General features: G+C 30.6%; 2 protein-coding genes across 2 annotated transcripts in view; one reads left to right on the forward strand and one right to left on the reverse strand.

Annotated features, from left to right (window-relative positions):
• LOC113394122 (rho GTPase-activating protein 27-like) overlaps positions 1 to 7,444 on the forward strand; it is a 46,963-nt gene extending 39,519 nt beyond the window's left edge. The window contains exons 9-13 of the mRNA XM_026631321.2: positions 2,619 to 2,756; positions 4,166 to 4,338; positions 4,693 to 4,831; positions 5,484 to 5,589; positions 5,970 to 7,444. Coding sequence (XP_026487106.1) covers positions 2,619 to 2,756; positions 4,166 to 4,338; positions 4,693 to 4,831; positions 5,484 to 5,589; positions 5,970 to 6,174 — 761 coding nt within the window. The 3' untranslated portion in view covers positions 6,175 to 7,444. The remainder of the gene's footprint in view (positions 1 to 2,618; positions 2,757 to 4,165; positions 4,339 to 4,692; positions 4,832 to 5,483; positions 5,590 to 5,969) is intronic.
• A 2,174-nt stretch (positions 7,445 to 9,618) lies between these two features.
• On the reverse strand, positions 9,619 to 23,897 carry LOC113394128 (uncharacterized protein). Its single transcript, XM_026631329.2, has 2 exons — positions 23,674 to 23,897; positions 9,619 to 13,406 (listed from the first exon to the last, which is right to left on the reverse strand). The coding sequence occupies exon 2, from the start codon at positions 12,447 to 12,449 to the stop codon at positions 11,931 to 11,933; it is 519 nt and encodes a 172-aa protein (XP_026487114.1). The 5' UTR covers positions 12,450 to 13,406; positions 23,674 to 23,897; the 3' UTR covers positions 9,619 to 11,930.
• Between the last annotated feature and the right edge of the window lie 1,093 nt (positions 23,898 to 24,990).

Genomic DNA, 24,990 nt, shown 5'->3' on the forward strand with positions numbered 1-24,990 from the left:
TTTTCAAAGGTACTTAAGTAAATAGAAAACTTACGCAACTCGCAAATTCAAATTCTTTTGGAAAATTCCTTTCAATCAGAAAAATATCTTATCTATCGATAAAAAATTTACATTTTTAACCCATTCATTAACAAAAAATAATAAACCCTGATGGTTTTCTAATGCTAGCTATAATTGTGTTGTAAACTTTTATGCGTAAATAAATAAATAAATATATAAATAAAATAAAATAAATTCATCATCTCAATATTCATGATATCTGGGTTGCCAAATTAAAAAAAAAAAAAACAAAAAATCTACCATCAAATATACGGCTTAGTCAAAAAAACTTCAAAAGTAGTACAAAAAGGTTTAATTATTGATTAAATGTATGTACTATAATTTATACAGTATTATCATTATCACATGAAGTTTCTTTATTTATAAGCAATTATTATCGGTAAGTGGCGTGTCTTCCTTCAATTTCGAAATTATCAGATAATGAGTGTTTGATGTAATCTAAGATTAAATTTTAGTGTCATGCTACGCGTGGGTGTACGAAGCAGCTTATTTAAAAAAAAGCTTAGTATATCTGTTTTGATCATTTAAGAAGCTATTGGACTAATGTTTAAATTAAAAAAGTGATCATTGGTACGTTTTGTTGAATAAATTTAATGATAAATTTTGTGACATTTTTAAACGGAGTGTGACTTTTTCTTAATCCTATGAATAGAAACAATGTTCGATTAAAATAATGTGAAATTTTCGTGCTGTTCATTTTTCTCTAATAACAACATGATATCCATGTTAAAATGTGAATCTGTGAAAGTGAATTTTGAAAATATAACTGTTTTACTATGCCGAAGAATAAAAAAAGTCCAACAGAAAAACTTAAGACACTATTCGGATCTCAATATTTTACGTTTATCAAACGTATGACACTTTTTTTTTTTTTCTATTTTTAAACAGGTGAATGCATAAACTATGGTTCACATTTGTAAGTCAGTCGTATATAGTATTGAATGTTGTTGTATTTTATTAATTAAAATGTCTGACCAAAATAGGGTTTACTTTTATAGCGATCATATTAGTTCCTAAATATTTTGTCAATGTTTTTGTTTTAACGTGAGTAATATTTTATCGCTTATTATCAGATAAGACACTATGATCCACCAGTAATAATGAAATGATGTATGCTATGGTGGCGTTTGGCATCACTTACACGCGATTTTGCGTTTTAATTGAGGCAAGTTATTTATCCGGCTTATTTAAGGCATCATTGGTAATTTAATGACCTTGACACATTAACTGCAATTCACAGTCTAAGACCTAAGGTCTAAATAAACCGTTATATGTTAAACTTGTAATAAATGTAACTTACCTAAAAACCCATACTTTATTACACAATACCAAAAAGTGGAATCTTCCCAATTACAAGTCTGGCCGTGAACTTAGGGCTTTAACAACCATAGTGCAAGAGTTTCGTAAAAACAGATGATATTTCTATATCCTCGCCCTGATAATCTGATTGGACGGATCCGACACGACCAAAGAAACTTCAAACTCAAGTAAGCATTTCAAAGAGGCAAGACACAAATTTTATCTAATTTTATTATTGTCCAATAATAAAAAAATGTTTTTTACGTCCTTCCATCGTTTTAATTTTGGCAACAGTTATTTACAATTTTGCAATTGCCGTTCTTGTTCTTTCTAGTGTTTTCAATATCAGGACATACTTGGCTCGGCTTAAACAAGAACTCAATTGTTTTCAGTTTGGATGTCTATCGATTTCTTTTCGAGTTCATGATTGGTCGACGGGCTGACTTAAAACTTATCCCCTCTACACACATCTTTGGCTAATTCACAAATGTGAATATTCTCCATGTATTACTATTAAGTGCTTTTTCGTAACATCAAATTCTACTTATCTGTTGATATCGTGTATCTGTTGATATTGGTATTCTCGATACGATTATCTGGATTTATCTTAACACTAAAAATTCTATTACAATACATCAAAAGAGCTCGCCGTATGATTTACTATTGGATATAAAGCAAATGTTAATTAAAAATAACTCTTCCATCTCTACGTTAGAGAAAGGAGACGAAATGTTTTATAGTAGCGCTTAAATCGAATATCGTAATGCTGTATCGGAAGTATCTCGCGTAAAAGTGGTTTTACTTATAGGATGGGAGTCGAAGATTTCATAAGGTAAATACTTAATTGGATTTCCTTCCACACCAAACTGTGAACGTCTGACTCAGCCTTGTGATATTTGTGTTTCAATAAGATACGTAAATACGACGAAATATACTGTTACGTCAAAACGCGTTTCTATGGGTATTCTATGTTCTTTATTAAATGTTATTATTTGTTTACTGTTGTTTTATTTCGTTCGAAATCCAAATGTTAATAATCTCTATCTAACCTTTTTAATTATAAACTATTCTAGAAAATTCTCCATCATTCTTCCCTTAATCTATACATTGCTGTATGTTGGTGAATTGGTTTTTCCTTTTATGTGACATTATACTATATAATACACACTTTCCTAGCTTTAATATTTTCTTTGGCTTTCATATCTATATAATAGTGTAGTTTCACTTCTTCCGTACCTGTAATTTGACACGTATTTCAGCTGGAGGCAGTAGCAATGAGGACTTAAGTGATTCGACCGAAGTTTCCATTCGAAAGTCACGAGTCAAGACTAAGCTTAAGAAATTCTTCGCGAAGCGGCCAACAATGGATGTACTCGTCGACAAAGGAATATATAAAGGTTCGCCAATCAGTATTTAATCGGTGTGCGCTTCATAATGCACTCGTGCTTAGATTTAGATGATTCGCTCAGAATGAAAAGGTGTTAAAGTAGTTGCTGGAATTATTTGGTCGCTTTGTTTTGAGGCTGTTTTTCGTCTGATTTACTAGAATACCCGTTTTATTTAAAACACTCTAAATCTGAAATCCGAACGCCGTCCTATTCTGTAAAAGCTCAATCCGTATATCACTTATGAAATGTTGAAAACCGACTAAAGATGATATGATATGATATTGTGTATTATTTTTAATGTACATTCTATACTAATATTATAAATGCGAAATTAATTTTATCTGTTATAATCGCTGAACCGATTTAAATGAAATTGTGTATGGAGATAGTTTGATTACCGGGACAAAGGTTAAATATTGAGAATAAGAATATGCCATAGGTAGTTCCATACTTTGCCCGGGTAAAGCCGCAGGTTCAGCTAGTTATTATATATTATTATCGAGTATTGATCGTATTTGAGTATCCAGTTTGTACTTACAGAGTAGCTTTACAGTTTTCGGTGGATCAGATTAAAAATCGACACAAATGATTTGATCTTAAATTTAATCAAATTCCTTGGATTTTGTGTATGAAAGTAAATGCGACGTAAACCAGACTCTAATCTAATATTAACTTGGGCATGGATTGTCAAAAATACAATAAAAAACAATTTGTAACGAGATATTTTCAAAATTTAATATTATCTGTGGATTCTAATGTTTCATGAGTTTACAGAGATTCTTAACACTGCATAATGTATTTTTTTTTTTAATTTAACTGGACTTTTGGTTTGGAGCAGAGTTATCAAATATTACCTGTGCTAAGGTAAGTATTGTGTATATATGTGAAGTGTTAGCTTATATATTTAATTTTGTAAATAGATTTAGTATGTTGTACTTAGTTGGTGTTTTATTTCACGTAGAACCTCGTCATTAGTTGACTTTCTGTAGAATGGTGATTGAAGGTGGAAGGTTGTGTACAATTTAAAACTATAATTAATTAATTACCCTAGGTGATATTTTAGGTAAGTACACAGATAGCTTAATTTCAATATAAGGCAACTGACTAAATTAGTTTTAAGTAATATTTATGTATAATGAGTATTTTTTTTTATAAATTTTATAAAAATATACTTCAATCTTAATATGGTATTAAAATAAAGTCGTAAAAAAACGTAATAAATATTATATATATAAGAATTATAGTGGTGGCTCTAGAAGGGTAACCCGACATATGAATAAATAAACACACGTATAAAAAAACTTGACCGATTTGAGGAGTCACCGAAACTTACGCAGGTTTATAGAATATTATTGAACTTGAATTATATCTAAAAATAAATACTCTTTGTCTAACTTTTTTTTTTATTTCGTTCATAGATGAGCCCGTATTCGGCCGAAAGCTCGAGGAAGTATGCCCAATTAACAGCCCACGTGTACCGGACTTTGTACGAAAATGTGTGGAAGAGATAGAGAAAAATGAAAATATGTGCACTGACGGACTGTACCGAGCAAGCGGGAACCTCAGCCAGGTGCAGAAAATACGACTTGAGGTAAGTTTCAGAAACAGTATAGTTTGTTACCTTTTAAAGTCTAGAGGATGATCAGTTAAACAATGCTCTGTCTTCTTCTTTCAAATTAAAAATCAATGAAAAAGAAAGAGAACTGTACAACTAAACACCCGATACATATATAACAACTTAATTAGATTCCGCGCGGTAAACTTAGACACATGTTAAATTAAATAATAAAATGAAAATTTCCTACTATTGGCGAGCGAAATCTTCTTAAAAATAAAATAACCCTTCTTTTCCCCTTAAAATAAATTAGAAATTAAATTAATCGTAACTCAAACTGTATTTATGGTATCCAATAAAATAGTAACGAGTTAAATGAAAAAATTGCAGATCGATCAGAACAACGTATCCGTTATCACGAACAATACAGACATCCATGTCCTCACCGGCTCCTTGAAGCTGTTCTTCAGGGAGCTGAAAGAACCCCTCATCCCGTGCTCCATGTTTGACAGAATACTAGCAGCTTGTTGTGAGTATATTCAATCTCTATATATGTGTATATCTAAAAAGATGTTCGTTTGTATGGTTGATGGGACTCTTCCCAGGAACTAACAGGTCGATATGTCCATTTGTAAATGAATTTTGCGGTACCTTAGTTAACATGTCAGAAAACTTTTGTTACTGACAGACGAAAGATACTAAATAATATGAATATAAAACAAACCAACAATATTTTGAATACTAATTGATATTTTATGTCAATTTAATGAGTAACAGTCATTACAGAATCTCTTCTATTTAACACGTGTTGATGTCAAAAACGTTGCAATTTTTTGTGCATATACAACCTTCTTGAGCTAAGTTTGCAAATATTTTATGGCACATTGTATGTTATATTTGGGTATGTGTTCTCGGTGAACTTATTTAGAAAATAATATGACTGGAATCCGATTCAACTGTTTGTGTTGTTATTTATTAATAACAAAAGAGTTGAGAGAACTTTTGTGGTATACGATTGTTTTTACTAAATTGAAAAACATTCGTTTTAAATGTTTCTCACGAGATAGAATATTCTCGAACAAATTAATACAAGAGTACTGCTTTTGTAACCGATGCGTTCAAAATGTACAAAATTTGGTTTTTTTTTTCTTGTTACTTATATTTATCTATATATTTTTCAGCAATAAAGCCGAGAGAAGCCAAAATAAAGGAGTTCAGGGATATCGTGTCGTCTCTACAACCATGCAACAGAGACACACTGAAGTTCCTACTGAAGCATCTTTTGAAGTAAGGCTTTGTTGAATATATTGGTTTCATTGATATACCCCTGTGAGTCAAACAATCACCGAATAATATCACGTCAGTTTCTGTGTAAACCGGGCTCTAATGTAATGGCAAGAGGAGGAATAAGGGGAAAAATGACTAAGACTATTATATAGATCTTTTATTAAAACTAACTTTTAATAATTAAATCCATTATCAAAAATCTTAATTTAAAGTAAAATACCTCGTATCATTGCCTCCACCAGTGACAGGAGGAAGGCTCAGTTTTGCCGAGAGGCTCAGAGTTGCAATTCAACGGGGAACCGCTGCTAGCATTCTTGCCATCATTAAGATTTTAATGTTAGTAATTCTTATTATTAAATGTTTTGTTTAATTATTTCCAGAGTTACACAATACAGCGAACACAACAGGATGCACACCGCGAACTTGGCAATAGTGTTCGGCCCGACACTGCTGTGGGCGCCGGCGGAGCAGGCGCACAACATCGCCATCGACTGCATACAGCAAAACAATGTTGTCGAAATTCTTCTCAACGAATTCAAAGACATATTCCCGGAAGAGGCGAAAGAAAAAAAGAATAAAGCGTGACTTTTAACCCTTCGTCGTTGAGCATAGATTTGATCTTCACGATTTTCTAGATTCTAGAAATATCTAAATTCGATTCTAGCAATACCTAGTTGGTAGAACGAATTTCTTATTATTTTCGTGAATCGTCATGTAGTGCTATCGTATTGGTTTATTATCTGTGGCTATTGACTATAGCTAATCTATGGCGAATTATAATAATTATTAAGATTTTATGAATGATATATTAAATTCAATTCAATGCAGTTTATACAAAATTTAAAACCAATTCATTTAAGTCACAAAATTTATAAAAAAAAAAAAATATTTAGAAAATGTTAATTATTATAACGCTGTTTATTTTTTGTGTAAAATGCATTCGAAGTGATTACGAGAGAGTGGTATTTAATCAAACGTTAGCAAGATCTATTTAGAAGAAATATATTTAAAAAAAAAAAAACATGATTAAATTTCAATATTAATTATTTTAGATAGTAAAATATCGTCCAGAAATTTAGATTCGTGAGCGTTGTGATGTTAAAGCAATATTGTATATGGAAAGACTGTATGAGGCTCTAGCGGCAATATATTTAATAATAAAATTTATAGACGAATAAATATATTTACGCTTAGTTATTAATTTACGTGTGAAGAGTAATCCTTGTTTATGTAACACCGTTGTTTTGGGGCCAAATGTATATAATCCAGTCCTACATAAGTACACCGCGTTTCAATAGAATTTGCACCAAAAAAATATTTCAATTTGTGTTTAATTTATTTATTTAGTATTGGCACTAAATCTCTATGTAATTTAGTCTATTCATTCATTTTTCATAATTTTTTTTTGTTTTCTGGCAACACTTTAAATTTATAATCTTTAGTAAAGATATAATATTATTACCTTTGTGAAAATTCTATTGAAATGATAAGGCTTAAAGCCAATATCTTGTGCCTTAAGCAAGATCTTGTAAATATTCATCATAGATGATCATTTTATGTGATAATATAATTGTTCTAGTTCTTTTTCTTTTATTTAAAAGTTGCTTGCAACCATCTAGTCCTGTTTTTATTCTGTGGACATTCATTTGGTAACGCGTTTATTTAGGACTTCTTTATAAATTGTATGAAAACACCATAATTAACGCAATGTAAGCTAGGAACCAAAGTTTTGTATTTCGGCTGATAGTTATTAACTATATATGTATAGTTATCGTATATTATTGAGTAATATTTTAACGCAAATAATGCTTGGAGGATAGTGGAAAATGACATGAAATAAAAATTACTTATTCAAATTTTATTGTTTTATTAATGAATCCTTTATTCTAAATTTTAAACTTTAACGAATTATAAGATTTTAAATTGACATGGTTATTTTTATTACTAACAGTATTTAAAACGGGACATTTACCATGTTTTTTATTATAATTTGGTGGAGCTCGATATTTCGACATTATCTACGAATGTCTTGTTCACAAGACTGAACGAATTATTCTGTAATTAAAATAAAATATTAGATTGTTTGTCAACTATGTGATTCTGTAGGAATTCCTACCTATTCTTGACAACAGATTTACTGTGATACCCTAATTTGATACGTGTATCCTATAGATTTTATAATTATTATAGTAAATGTCGCAAATTATATTCTGACATTTTACGCTCGTGTTGTGCGGTGAGTTTCGAGCTTATATTACAGAGTAGATATAATTACGATGACAAGGTACATTGATCTGTCAAATATGATTAGTATTCGTTAAAATAAAAACCTCAAGGCAAAAAATGACGTAGCTAAAACTAATAAATATGATGTAATGTTAACAATTATACGCTCTTGTAGTAATTATTTTAAAATAATAGAACCGTTGTTACTGATTGTTAAGTTCTAAAGGTGTTTTCAACAATTCTATATACGTTATGACGTATATATCCTTCAAATGGACTAGTAATCAACGCGTTGCGTAAAATACATTCGTAACGAAGTTTCTAATTTATGTAAGGCGATGCTCAGTCTTCGATTCAATGCAATCGATGCTTTCAGTGTAATTTTATTGACAAATCAAGAAAATAATATTATCGTCTACATACCTTTTATTGGCAAAGCACTTGGTCCTGCGTCTCACCTCTCTCCGTTGTTATAAAAAAAAAACCGTTAATACAAAATCAGAATAAAAAGTGCACTTAAAAAATAAATATCATTGAAAGTCATAAAAATAATTTTAGACAAAATCTTATCAAAATATTTTTCAAGCTGATATTATATATAAAATATTAAAAGAGATGACGAAATAAGAGTAGACAGACAGACGAGTTCGCAAGGAAATTAACAGGACAAACATAAAGTTTGCGTTGGTTAATTGAGCTAATGGTCGGTAACTATGTAGCCGTGACACTTAACATCAAACGCCAGACCACTCTAAATAATGAGAAGTTTATTGGCCTTGGGATGGGAACCTAGAGCTTTTAATTGCACATAACCTGCTACCTGAACTATACGTTTAGTTATTTTATGTAATCACATAGACTAATTAGTTATCTTTTATAATTTTAGAGATTTTTTTTTAAAATCAATTTTGACAATACCCAAAAAAGGTGCATCATTTGTCTATTACTAATATCTATGACCCTAACATCATTGAAATGCTACGAGCTTATTATTATAGATTACATTTTCAGGAAGCATATTTAAGATACATATATTCAATGAAATAACGAAATCTGCCTGTCCATCGGTTTGATATAGCTAGTGTGTAATCAGAGATAATTCTTGATTACACACTAATCAAATATGTATGAGCCAAAAATATGTATGAGCGATTTGTCTTTGAAATAGACGCTGAACAGTCCGCGACAGTATATTTTTTTATAGATCATTCCTATTATTTTTATATTTAAAAAATCCTCAACTCTAATGATGTGTCACACGTTTCTAATTTATGACTGAGTTACTTTCATTCAACAGACAGACAGAGTTACTTTCATATTGTTAAAATTACTTATTTAAGCAGTTACATTTATATTATAACTCAAATTTTGTTATTGTATCCGATAAAAATAAGTGTAATCGATTTCATAACGTCATTTAAGACTACATTTCAGCTAAAAAAATAATACAAGACGTTTTCCCGCGCAAAATTGAAAATATATTGACGGTCACCAATTTAATGTAAATAGGATATTTTTGTCAATTTGATTTTATTTTAACCTCAAGAATATAATATTTATAAAATTAAACAAATAATATAAAATTATTCTGTGTACCTACTGGTGTATTTGGAATATTAGTATAGATTATTTAAAAAGTAACAAGGTGAATCTCAATTGTATAATATCAATTGTATTAAATTGAATTAAATATTGAAAATAAGTTTAAGAAACTAAATAATATTATTATGGTGACTCAAATTTAAATTAAACTTTAAAAACTTTGACTATCTTGATATGTTATGTCGGGAAAAATAAAAGACATTATATATATAATAAAAACAATTTTAATTACGCCGGTAAGTTGTTAAACTGAAACCTTTTTTACATTTTTATTTTTTTAATCTGCTATTTTTAAATTATGCAGTCTTATTTTTTTTTTCTAAATTCTTTTCGGACAGTGTTTTTTTTTATAAAATTATTATTTATAGGAATGTTTCAAATAAATCGAGTACATTAAAAACCCTACAAAAACAATCACTTACCGTTTAAACAACTTATTATTATTTTTGGTTCCTTATTTAACACAATGATGTAATCTTAAGTCCTAATGTCCATCGAAAACACAGATTAAAAAAAGAAAGAACCATAGAGGCTTTGATTATTTATATGTCTACATAGATGAGAACGCGTTTACGAGTGTGTGTTTGTGTGACTAAACACACACTAGTAAAGTAATATGACGTTTGGCGAGTTTCAAGCGTAGCTGTCACGGACACCAAGATAATAAAGTTGTCTCATTTGATTTAGTTTTTTTTTTGTAGTGTGACACTGCCCATATATATAAATAATCTAAGCATGTATGTATCTAGCCATACATAATCCTTGAAAACGTATAACATTAAAATTGCTACATAAATTTTAATAAAGATGTTATACAAAAAAATATATGTTTTTAACAAAATATACATAATCATAATTTATTTGTAAAGTTTTCGTAACAGTTTTGGAATGAATACAATTTTTAATGTTGAAGGTCATAAATTAAGTTACGAATATTTTTCGCAAATACGTAATACACAATGGACATTAGATTGACACTATTAAACGATAATGTACAGCTGGCTTAATTACGTATATAAATGGAAATACAATTTTAAAAATTAACCATTGCTAAAATAAAATAATAAACACTACTCCTAAATCTACGTTCGGTAAAAAGCTATTTAATTCAATAAAAACACGAAGCTCGTTTATGTACTCTATATACAATTATATACATATAAAGTGTAGATTAATATATATATTAATGTTCATGTTGGCTGAATGTAAAGATATCATGACAATAAAATTAAAAAATAAACTGTTGTTTTTGTTTGAATAAAAAAAATGGTAAGACGTCAGCGTGTTACGGCAAATTTTAACATGAAATTGAAATAAAGTATTTTAGAATACGATGACAGCAACATTTTTGAAAATAAAATTTTCCGCTATATTAAATACATTTTAAGTGACAAAAATATTTAAGCAATATGGTTCCGGCTTTATATATATATATATATATGTATGTATATTATATATTTAATTTTATTATTAATAACAGCATGGTATACAAAACATCAGATGTACAAATATATAAAAGTGCATAAAATGTTCCAAAAATGTGTTCAACAATCTCCTTTGTTTATACACTATTCGATATTATAATGTAAATCACGATCATTGCAAAATAACTGTTAATCTACTCAAAGTATTTTAATTTTTACATAGAGCAACAATTAGTCAAAAAAAATCTTCAATTTAAATAAACTGTCAGTTACTGCGGACTTTTTTAAACTTCGAAGATAATATTATATTCATTGAAATTTAGGGTGTTGCTGTACATAAAAATTAAAAAAATCGATTGCAATGTAGTATATTATTTAAACTACGTACATTTTAAGCTCTATGTTCGTTATTATTATAGCATCACTCTTGCAAAAGGCAACACATAAGAATAAAATTTATTTTCTAAATAATTTTTAAAATATTGTACAACTAGCCGAATAAAAACGATCATTTTTAAAATTAGAATACAATGGTTAATAATAATATCAAGTTATATTAGAAACGTTTAAAGAATAAAAACTTCGTAAGCATAAATGTAATACGACCATAAACTGTTTAAGTCGAAAAAATCTGAACGTAACGAATGTTTTTTTTTTTTATTATAGAGTCAAGGTAATCAGGAACATAATACGTCCTTGTGTATTGTCACGCGACTTAGTAATAGAAAACTAACAGCACTTATAATTTGACTTACATTGCTACACAAAACTTTTTATGTTTAAGCATTTTTGACCAATTAAGCTTGATGAGATAGATCAGTGTTTTGGCACACTTTTGTTTATAATATCTTGCATACGTTACATTCGTGTTAATACAATTTGATATACCGAATTATTGGGGTTTCAAGCAGGGTTTGTAACAATAAAAACCTCATCAAATCTAATTAGGAACATTTTAATATAAAACAAGAATCTTATCACAAATTACTAAATCTAATAACATTGTATTTTTATAACTTTTAAAAAGCACATTTGCAGTCTGTGGTATCACTACCTACGTTAACAATCACTAGAACTAGCTTAGGACTGCTAAATCTCGTCCGAATCAGATCTAATCGAATCGTAATTGGACGTTTTGCTTCTCAGCATTCTAAGGAAAGATCCCACTGCGAAAATCGTTCTCCTGTGTCTATGAAATATACCCTGATACAAGGCTTCCCTTAGAGCTTTCCTGTCGTCTGACATCGTAGGCTGTGTGCTTAAAGTTATATCCGAATGAGCCCCAATAGATTTCTGATGTCGAAGACTACCGTGTTTCTTCTCCAAAGATTTCTGGTTTGGTAAGCTCATGGTTGATTCTATTGAAGAATTCTTGGTTTTTCTCAAATTAAGCATCTTTTTTCCCGACGATGACTCCGATGATGATCGAGTAGGAGCTAATTTTGATCTATGTAGAGGGTTGTTTGAGCTCTCCGGATGTACGACTAAGTCTACTGATTTTTGGCTTACGGCACTAGACCGTGTAAGGGTTCTCTGTGAGGTCGTCGGTTCAACTTTAGGCACTCGCTCCTCTTTTGTCAACGGCTGTTCAGATTCAATTGCAATCATGATCGTCAATTAATGTTAAAAAGCGACAATGAAACTCGATCGTACTGTGTAACAATTTAATCAGACGTTACAATGCCGTAGTCACATCATAGGCGGCCGTGCCTCGTCAACGCTTTCAATGGAGGGCGGGGCGAGATGAATAATGACCTCGGAATTGTTAGGTATATTAGCCTGCGAGCGACCGTCACAACAATTGCTGAATGTTATCGTAGGCACCTTCCCATCGCAATCAATCTGGATTGTGTTCAAATGTTGTGCTAAGCAATCTACGCCTGAATCACTAGTGTCCTTCGAATATTTGTCAGAGTTTCCACTCATACTCAGATCGAGCCATTCCTTTTCATCGCAGCCTTCAATTCTCTCTACTTCAGGTGATGGACCTAGGTCGTCACGAAAAGTTGGTGAAACTCCTTCTCCGTTTACATGTAAACTTATTAACCCGGCTAAGTTAACATTAAAATTGCTTCGCGTCGTCACTTGTCCGCCCTCGACACCACGAGCTTCATCCGCTATAATACGATCTGTGATTGTTTCTATTTCTTTTTGCAATGCTGGATCGTCTTCGTAAAATTCGGAAAGACCTTGTAGGTTTTCGTACCAACTGTTTTCTAGTAAGCTCGTCGTTGTTTGCTGTTTATGTTTATCCGACGTTTCTTGACGGTGGCGGTCGATAAGTTCCTGAAGTGATTCTTCGTGCTGATGAAAAAGATTTTGATACGCTTGACTCACAGCTCGTAAAGAGTAAGTAAAGCGAGGTCTTGAAAGTAGTGAAGCCGAAGGGGTGTGCGCGGCAACGCTGCTTCGCCACACGTGTCCGCGGGCTCGCTCGCACAGTATTGCATTAGAATTAAGAATCCTTTCAAAGTCCGACACTTGCTCGGCTTCGCTTATCTGTAACAGCAACTTATTTTCTGTCTCTTTTCCACCAATCGTCTGACACAGCTTCTTGTCACCAGCCTGTTTAAGATTAGAAGACTTAGTTCTATTATCGATCGTTTTCGAGTTACAATTTATATTTTGTTTGGAGGTTGAATGTTTAAGCTTAGAGTTGTCCGCGTATGTCATGGGTATTGATAGGTTCTGGACGGAGACCGCACAAGGAGTTTTTACTATTGTTTTTCGTTTTTGCCCCTTTACGACTACGTTATCAGTTTTGATTTGACGTTTGTTTTGGTCTTTGGATGGTTGCCTATGAATGTATTGTTTATCAGAATACCGACCTCGATAAGGATCAGCACTGCGAATATTTCGTCCATGCTGAGATTTAGGGCGCTCTGCTAGACAGACACTTTTAGCTCTCAAAAGATTATCAGGTCTATCTTTTGATGCCAGTTTGGCTAAATAAAAAAAAATCGACCGAATGTTACCACGAGTTAGCAGCAGCAGTGATCTAAGCTGACTGTCTGCAAATCATGTACTGCTTTCTTCGAAATTGTATAGAGTGAGCGCAAAAAGTAATTTATCGTGTTAGCGTGTTGTGGTCGATCGATTGCCATCGCCGGTATCGCTGCCTAAATAGAGATGGGCATAAAATTCACCAAATGTACGATGCGCGGTCTCGCTATACCAGTTTACGATGTTACAGGTTTTCGTGAGACAACCTTTACGATTTCTTTTTATCTCTCTAAATAAAATTCGCGAGTCACGTGATTGTTTCTTAACCTATGCAAATGAAAGATGATTTATTTGTTTTTGTTGTATTTTTAGTAATTTTCTGTTATTTGAAAATTGCCTTAGTTATACACGAAATCTTTATAAAGACTTGCTCTATAAAGATTTCGTATAAAAGTAAAATTAATATCTATCAACAGTATTTAGATTTATTGTATCGATATTTCGGAAAGCTGTTGTCAGTTCTTTACTATCCCTTCACAGCCACACAATGAGGTGATAGACGATATGACTTGCGAAAATAAAAACATATTTACATAGAAAAATTTAACTATTTTTATTATAAATAATCAGGAAGAGCCTAGTAATTAGAATATGTCAATTTCAGTCGAAGATTCTGGGTTCAAATATGCACGGTGGTAAAAAAAACATTGACTGATGTTTGATGAAAATTTTCCACATTAGTACCAACCCGCATTAGAACATGTCGGAATAAGTTCCAACGTTTAAACGTAAGACACCAAACCTCAAATTAAATGAGGCTCAGCTCAGCAGTGGAACATATACAGGCATTTTCTTTTCTTTAGTAGGTCAGTGCTAATATATGAAATACTATTTGTCGAATGTGGCTTCGCTCGCTCGCTAGTTTTAAAAGTTAGTCGTAGTTATATATTATTTTGTACTGTTATTTAACTATCGAAAACAGTAACTAAGTAGTAGGTTTCTTAATGATTCTCAGGTAGATTCAACTCTCCAAACAGAAAATCCCTTGTTAGATCTCAAGTAGGCACTTGAACAAATTATGTTTCATTATAAAAGAAAATATTTATGATCATATTTTTTTTCTCAGTATTTCTATCGATGATTCCATAATGACATAATTAGAGCAATTAATATCCATCAAAGTGAGTCGGCTGCAGTTTTCAGTTCTACGTCAATATACGGTTTGGCCATGCGCCAAGATATCTTTAAATCATGCATAATAAGGAAAGTATTTACGATTTTATATAATCTAACAATAGTTTTATGTAATCTATTTCGAGATGCGCTAATAATAATAATACGATACATTGTTTATACTTCAGTTTAACACGAGGATTTTGTTGATGTTCGTTTTATGTTACGCTAAAGTTTTTAGTTTAGAAATAAATGATACATTAGATATGCACGCAATATTCGCATAGAGCAGACAAAATTATATGTCAATGTAAAATTATAATGATAACGTGTTAGATAAACTTAGACTACATAGAGAAAGCAATTATTTTTTGACAGATTTCCGAACTTATATTAATATAATATTTTTAGTTCTAAGTAACTTTATTCCTTTCTTAAAGTGTTTCTGTATATTTTTAAATTAGTTTAATTTAAAACTGTCCTGAATTTTTTATTTGTATTTAAGCAATGCGAAATGTATGTGATAATTTTAACTCTTTTTTTAACGGTTACAATTTTATTTTTAAAGTTTTTAGTTTAAATTTGAAGCTACTTATAAAAATAGACTGTACAAAATTAATTGAAACGAATTCGTTATTAAATAAATCATAATTTAGGTGTGCCGACCAACTAAAAATAGTGTCGTTGCCTTCAAAGTGATGTTATATGTACAATAATTAGTTATCATGAAACAAAAAAAACCTCTGAAGCCGTACTAAAATTGAATATCATGTAAAATTTATTAGCTCTTCTTAAACAAGACCACGAAACCAGTGAAACGTTAATTCACTATAATTGCTTATAAAAATTAAATATTTCAAATGGTCACTTTAATCTGTTTAAAAAAAAAAAACATGAAAGAAGACTCGTTGAAGATCGATGATCAGATGTTTCATGCTTGAATTTTCTCATTACGTAATCGTTATGAATATCCGTCTCCGATTACTTTCATCTGAATGAAACGAACCGCTGAATGATTTTACATAAAAAAAATTAGTGTTTTTTTTTATAAATTATCGGACGAACAAACTGGCCATCTGGTGGTAAGTAATCAGATAGATATTAAAGCATATAGACGAGGCTTTTTGAAATTTAAAATTTAAGAGGGTAAATGGGAGGGGTAAACTTTATGAATTTTATCCGTACGAAGTCGAGACGGACTATACATTTAAACAGCAAAATGTCACATCTTGGCAAAGGTATTTTACGATTACGAGTTTCTACCACCATTTGATAGAATATCATACGAAACATGCAGGTTAGCTCGCGATGTATCCTTTCACCGTTGAGCAAGTTGAGGTTTGTGTGATATGTTTTATTTAAACCGTCTTAGCTGTATAGAATAATTACATGTTTATATATTCTAAATTATATATTAATTGCAGTAATACATTTTAATTCAATAATTACATAATATTTAATGTAAGTACTGTTATAACTATAATAACAATTAAAATCGCATTATGTATTTTAACATTTTTAGATTATATCTATAGGCATTCAAATACGTTGTAAGACATTTTAATTTGTCAGTATTATCACTTACTTCATATTGAGTACTAAAAAAATGCACTGTGACTTCTTCTTGATCTAGTATATCTGTTGAATAGATCATACCCAGAAAGTTTACAGGGACCTGCCTATAAATTTTGTTGAATGTCTTTATTGAATATTGTAATTCATTTCATCAGGTTCTTTAAAATACGTAATATGTATAAAAAGTAAAAAAAAAACATAAGAGGTGAAAAGTCAAATAAACAAAATTTGGCAGACCACAACTATCTGCCCACTACGACTTAGGCATGCATGTACTCCCATACACCTATGTAAAATTAGGGTTAAAGATCACTCTTTCGCACGTGACATTGGCGAAATAATCTGTGCCCTCTCGGCACAAATAAAAGCCAAATAAAAAAAAACATTTGACAGAAAATTGACGCGATATAATTGGTTGGTAGCTTGATATATGAAAAATTTGCGTTTTGAAATTTTGGAAGTAAAATTAAAGTGAATATAAGTAGTTAAGTGTTATATTATAAATGAGGATATATGTCCTGTTATGATTAGTTACTGCAGGTCTAAATACTCCTCTTCTGTTATATACAGGGGAACGTTTAGAGCTACTTCCACGAGACTACTACAGTGTGGGTGCTGAATTTAATCCAAACATGCAAATTGCATCACGACGTTTCCTTTCAGCAACAATAACAAAATGAATCACAAATATAAATTATGAACATGAAAGTTCAATTGTGCATACTTTAATTTGAACCAGCAATCATCTGTAAGATTCGCATGTCTAATAACCGAGGTAATTTACTTTACAAATTCGATCACAAATTCGATCCGTCTGGGGCGCCACTTAAGACATTATGATCGGTAGTTATAGGATACTGTTACTCTAAATTTGACACTCCAGCCGTCTGCTACAACCGATGGTTAGGTTTCATAACAATTACTTTTCTAGTTTGTCATTTTTCCTGTAGTAACTATTAATTATGCCGACATATGAATTATTCCCAGTTAGTCCTCGCTAAGACAACTATCTGTCCGCGAAAGTTCCATAATTTTTTTTGTAGCTTTTGCTATATCTTTAGATATTTCCTCTATGAATATATTTTCAGAATGGTGCAAATCAGCGATACTTCAGCAATGAATATCTCATCGTTGATGATATAAGATACTTATCTAAAAAAGACAGACCTAAATACGGCATAGACAACGTTTTTTTTTGTATTTTATTCTGCTTGTAACTAATAATGACTAACGAACAAACTATTTTTTTTTTCAGAAAAATATTTGATTTATTAATTCGGGATATCTTATCTTATTTCTGCTCTTTTAATCTTAACAACTTTTATTAGTGCTTATTAGTCTATGGTACATTTCTGCACATCACGGTCTAATTGTACTTTAATGGTGGCCTTATGTAAATTAACTTAGTGGTAGAGCTATGTGTTGTCTTAGCAGTACCATCCACTTATCACATAGTCTACCACTAAACAGCAATACTTAGCATTGTTGTGTCAGTTTGATTGGACGAGTGAGACGAGTGACGTACAGGCACAAGAGACGTAACAATTTAGTTCACAAAGTTCACAAACCTTAGTGTTTTAAGGAATGGTTAATATTTCATATCTCGCCAATTTCTATGCGCAATGGTATCCATTTGTCTTGAGGTAGGCCATTTGCCCGTCCGTCTACAAATATCATAAAAAACTAATCCAACACTAAAATGGAAAATAAGGCAACTCATCACTTTTTCTCAAAACAAAACTGTATCATTTGAGCAGCGCGTTTAAAAGGATCTACCTATGTGAAATTATACAAACAGCGACAATACAGCACGTTAAAAATAATGCACATTTCATACACAATATATAAATGTTTAATATCTAATCAGTTACTCTTGGTGTCGTTGTTTATATCCCTTGGAGCCTTGACTTGCTTTGACTATCACCGACTCCAAAAATATAATATGATTAAATATTTTAAACATTTGAATATTACTTTTAGGCTTTTTCAGTACAAATGTTCAAGCAAGCTAGTTTTATAAGTCCGTTTTTATAACACCTTTTGTACAAATATTTACATACTGTTAAGATTAGTTGTTTATATAAAGCTTAATCTTGGAAAACATTTGATGAAGATATGTACAAATACATAAAATTTAGACAAGCATTACACCGTGATAAGGATCAGGTTGGAATAGGTTAGTTAGATATTATACCTATGTATATTTTGTATAACGCATTAATAGTAACTGAGACAAAATGGAGAGCGGAAGCTATGAACTATAGTAGTGTGCAATCAGTATTTTTGTCGGCGCCTGCGTCCCACATTATGCCAATAAAAATTTTCAACATTCCACCATCGAGGTCATCCGTCTTTATTACGCAATATTTAATATAATACTCATAATAATAGATATCGTTGTGTACTTCGTTGAACTAAAGGCGTAATAAAAGCTTGTTTGATTGGGAGCTCAAAGGTAATGGGGTAAAGGAACAGCTGACTCTGCTCAACGGTGTGCCCCACCCTGAAAATTTTCTCGTATACTTTAAAATGAGCTATCGATCCATTTGAAAACTTCTTGCTTGAATTAGAGTAGATTATTTCAGTTTAAATTTTTGTTTATTGAGTTTTTTTTTTTTTTATTTTTACAGGCACTGAATTGTTAGGGTGCATCCCAGAAAACTTAAATTTCGTGAAAATATTTTGCAAATAATATATGCAATTTATACTCTTCTCGAAATACATATATAATTATAAATTCAATTCCAATTGTAATTGCCACCATATATTTTTATTTAGCTCAATATTTCGATAGAGTTGAATAGCCATGGTCGTTTTCTGACGTCACCACTTTCAGGGGTTAAGAAACGAATCAAACAATAGATAAAAAGAACGACATCATCATAAAATAATCGATAAACTGTAGACATAAATAGTCCATACAATATCTTCATTTCCATTCACGGGAACAAAAACTCATTACGAACAATTCCCATTCAACTCATGTAAAGTACGGATCGCTATTATTGCGTTAAATTAGGACATTGTACTAAATTTATCGGATAATAATATCCGAACGCAAAGTAAATTTGATTAAAATTATAAAACACACTCTAAATATATATATATATATGAACGCACTTAGATTAATGACATTCGTTAAAATAATTATGATGTAATGTTTCAATTATTATCAACTTGGTTGAATTCATTATTCAAATATATTGCAAGTTTCGACTCTGTCAAGTTCTAAATCACATAAAAACCCTCTAATAAATTTTTGTTTAAACTCGATTGTCGGCTGATGTAAAAAGTTTACAAAAACGCTCCTTGATAAAAAAAAAAACCATTACAGTTAATTTAACACGCACTCGGTACACGTATTAAATATGTCAATTAACACTCAAACCAATTATTTCATACACAAAATTATTGGGTATCACAAACAGGTCACGGACAAAAATCGGCAAAGATAAAATTGAACAGGGTAGGTCTTTGTGTTAACCCGTCTGGGTAGGTTTATCCAGCTCATATATTCTACTGCCAAACAGCAATAGTTACTGTTGTTGTGTTGCCAATGTAACCACAGGTGCAAGGAATATAACATCTTAGTTCCCAAAGTTATACCAACTTAATATTTCAAACAGTGCCGATGTTTATGGGAATTAGTGATCAATTCCCATTTGACAATCTACCTTCTTAAATAAAATGCTTTACAATTCGGGATTTTTGGATTTCAACTCAGAACTCATGAACAAATTTGGACATCGTTTCGTTAAAATACAAAACGAACGAATAGACCGTGACATTATAGTTACAAGGTTTTTTCCGAAGTTCACATATTTGTTGATATTGATATTAACATACCAACTAAGCTGAAATAAATCGGTCAAAGTATGACTCGGAGTTCTGTAGCTAATTAATTGAAATTGGATGCGAGAACACAATGTATGATCAAAATTTGGAGAATCTTTTGAAATTATTTGTTAACCATCAATATTATTGTAATTTTACTGAATTATATCATTTTTTTTTCTTATTGTTTACACACGTGTTAAGTGTCTAATGCGACAAATATTAATTATTTTTTAAAGTCAGCAACATTTAGGGGACTATTTAAAATAACGCAAAGGTATATAATTGTGAATTTGTGCGACACACCTTCAGCCGAACTATGGCGTGATAAAATAATGAAGTTCTCTGTACGTATTTTTTCTATTGCGTCAAAGTCAAATAATACCATCAAATACCCATAATAATTACATGTTATTTTTTGGCAACGAAGACAGACCAATAACCAAAAAGTAATATGTTGTAATGACATGTTCTATATTAAACAAGGGTTTCTATAAAATATGACATTCTAATATTGCCAATATCAGCAGCCATATTGAAAAACTTACTAAATTAATTAATCAGTTTACGTGGAATCATAAGTATTTTTATCAGAGTTGTTTTTTATAGAAACACTGTCTGTTGGACTTTTGGCGCTCGCGTCTTGGTCATTCGTGAACATTAATTAACCTAGCCAAATAGGTTCATGACCACTTTGTCTGAATGTGTCATAGAAGAAGGTACCGTATCCCGAACAGGATATGCCCTGTTCGATCCAAATTCTTTATCTGAACCATTTTTTTTCTCCTCCTTAAAACCTTTTAATGTTTCTTTTCGATTATGTTTAGACAATTTTCACAAATAATAAAATTGAACCTGTAAATAAAATCTGTTATAAAAACACTAACAATTTATTTATTTATCAGTTTTATTAGGTTAAGAATTAACAAAAAAGGTCCTATAAATATTAATTGCGTTTATCTTTTAGATTAAATTGATTCTGTAATCTCGAACGGTCCGATCAATCTGTATCTGTGCCCTGTAGGCACAACTAAAAGCCAATTAGCAGCGAATTGAATATAAAAATAAAGACGGACACATTTTGGAAACTGTTTTTATTTAAATAAAATTTAAATGTGATGATTGCTGGTATGTTTACATATAACATAATTCAAACAGATTTTTCATAATTTAATTCTTAACACGACTACGCTTAGTCAGTGTGTATTTATTCACTTACGAAGGCGCGTCCCTTCACTATGAATTATCAACGTTCATCTATATCGAGTCTTGCTTATAAGATGTCTTCGTGTGCGTGAGATTAACATAAGAGTAGAGTCAGCAAAATAATACAAATTACATTATACGATTACCTGTGTTTAAAAGTTTTATGTGTAGTTTTACGTGGAAGGGCGCACCTTCACGAGTGAATAGATCTATACTTAAGCAACCATTAGCCTCGATTGAATTACGCTCTGTTTCTATTCAACCAATCGTTATTGATGTAAACTACGAGTCGATTATGACCATGTAACATCCAATAGCGAAGCTCAGTTAATTTTTCCACGAAGTTTTTATTACGTGTAGTAAATACGGTTGTATGAATAAAAAAATTAAATCAACTAAAACTATTGGTTTCTTTTGGTTTATGGTTCGTTTAGTTCGAGAGATTGTCGTTGGAGTTGTAAAAGCTTATTATACTAGTTATTTTTACTATTTTGATTTTTTTTTGTTGGTGTCTACGGTTTGGTCTTAAATTGAATCTGTATCACAGTTCAACTTTATACACATACATGAATATTTACAATTAAGCCTGTTCAGATTCGAATCATATTATAAGATACAGTATTTTTTCATGTTGGTTATTGTAAATTCTTCACAGACATGCTACCTGTGCCATGATATTTATAATAATTTATTTTTTTTATTTTATGTGCCTGTGTTTTATTGCCAGACAGTATCACAATCTAAATTATTCGATTTCAAATTGACATCGACAAGTTTTCATTGAAAGATGCAGTAATAACCATAGACAGCTTCCTAAGTAGGATCTGGCCACGATAGCCAAGGGGGCCCAAGCAACCCTGGCACGGGCACGAATAAATAAAACATTATGCTAACACAAAAAAAATCTTTAAGCATTTAACACATTACAGAGCGTTGCAACCAACCAGCGCCTCTAAATCAATCCCTAATGTCATTATCAAAATATTTTTTTGCCGCTTTTACATTCATATTGACGCAAAACTAAAATCATGCCAGAGGCGCTCAATACCCTGACTACGACGAGACTCCAGATCGTAGACGCTTGAGCCAATAGCATAACCATTATGAGTTCCATTCAAATTGTAGACATTTTGACGTGATGCACAGTAAATACGAATAAAAAAAAAATTGTCGTTATACGCGTTGCATTATCTATAATTTGATTACATGTGTTGTCTTGTAAAATATGTTACATAATAAATGAAACATTTGATCTTTCAAAATTTGTCTTATCTAACTACTTGTTTTTTTCTTCTATAAGCTGAATATTCTAATGCCTACTACCCAGTCACTTGACCTCTGTGTAGCACGGACATACGTAGGTATGGCTTCGGTCTCTATCAACAATTTGATAAATTGGTTAGTTATAAATTAGAATTTTGAATAATAAAGTAATTCAATTCAATTCTTAGTTTAATGGAAAAATAATAAAGTAGCTTTTATGTTGTCATATAATTACAAATGTCATATAAATCGTTAAAATGATATAACTTTTTTCTTTTTGCTATAATAATACCACTTAATTATGACCTCTCAGACGAACAACTGCTATTATGGACTTTAACGCCTGTTTTTTTTTTATTTCAACATAAAATATTTTTGTATGAATAATAATTTATACCAATTAACTCGTTTTATATTTACATAAATTTAGTTATTTTTTATTGAGCATACATTAAAATATATATTTTAAGATATTCAGTGGATAAGCTATACTTAGGCTAAATTTGTTTATGTCATTTAGAAGAAAACAATGACGTTAATTCTTATTTATAAAACTTCCTACATCGAAAACAGTTACGAAAATAAGTCAATACGAAACACGATATACGCAAATAACTGTGGCAGGCACTATTCATATAGTTTTTCAATACATTCCATTTCCTTTTCCGTAAACAAAAACACAACGTTCAACCTCCAAATGAAATAAATATATCCCTGTTTACCGTTTCACTCTAACAATAATAATCTATTTTATTTTTAAACAACATAAAAATGTTTTTGATTAAGAAGAAACAATGAATACTTTAATTTTATAGCATTATATATTTGACCTACTTACCAAAAATCGATTTTATGAATATAAACACACGCGAAAGGCACTGTTTTTTTATTATTTTAAAATCACTTGACCACAACACGTATAACCAAGGAGGTTACATATTTAGCACTATGAAAATCAATAAGTTCGCCAAAGAGGACTGTCTGTAATAGAAAATCCCTGCGAACTAGCCGTCCATTCAATACTCGAGAAGAGACATGCGTAGAATGAGTACGAGTAGGACATCCGATGACGCGGAGCGCGGGAAAACTGACGTTTTGTTTTTTAAACATAGATAATGTAATGTTTACAATTTTGATAGCCTATAACTTTGTTGTGCTAATATTATTTATATATTTATGATCAAGAAGTATAAATTAAACAAGAATTATTTAATAATAATATCACAAATAAAAAATAAATGCTTTTAAATTATTGCTTTAACATTTAAGTTATCGTATTATAGTACTAGTACTAGAAATATTATTAGTGTTTATATAGATTTGCCTAGAAATACCGACCGCTGTATACTGTCATTCTAATGTAAAATAATGATGCTTCTTATTACTGTTTTCCGGCATGAAGGGTGAATCAGCCAGTCTAATTATTTAGATTATAAATAAATTCTAACCGTCTCGAATATTTAAATAACAATACATTTTACAATGAGTGAATCTACGGTGTGATAAATTTTTATTGTTAATGAATCTTTTTGTTATTTTCGGGATATTTATATTTTTATGAAATAAATATTTTCACGTTGTCTATTTCTTAATAATATTTAAAAAAATATTTTATTCTAGTGCTCAAATAATACAGAATAATTATTTAGGTAAAGTCTCTACGTGAAAACCATATCTCTAAAAATTAATATAGAACAAAAAACCTATATTACAATAATACTTTTTATACGGTAATAATTTTTATAATGACCAGTATGAAAGATGGATTTTTTTTTATATTTTAAACACTAGACCAGAGGACAGAATATACGAATTGATATCATACGAAAATTTCCTTTTATTTGTTTCGGATAAATTATAATTTCTTCGGTTCTGACTTGTTTATAGAGTTAGGTATGTAGGGTTTTCCAACACCCCTGTATTCACGAATGGAGAGCAATTTAAAAATAAATTTATCCAATGGAATATGATAAATCCCATTGTATTTTGCTATGAGTCTGGTAATTCTGGATAAGCGATAAAATTCACAAATATAAGTTTATGAACTATATATTTGTAACAAGCTAAGATGCAACATCTTATTTATATTGATTTGTAATTATATAAAAGTGTGTTGTATAAACGACTAGGTATCAAAATAAGCTAATCCTATTAT

Source organism: Vanessa tameamea, chromosome 21, assembly GCF_037043105.1.
Source record: "Vanessa tameamea isolate UH-Manoa-2023 chromosome 21, ilVanTame1 primary haplotype, whole genome shotgun sequence".
NCBI lineage: Eukaryota > Metazoa > Arthropoda > Insecta > Lepidoptera > Nymphalidae > Vanessa > Vanessa tameamea.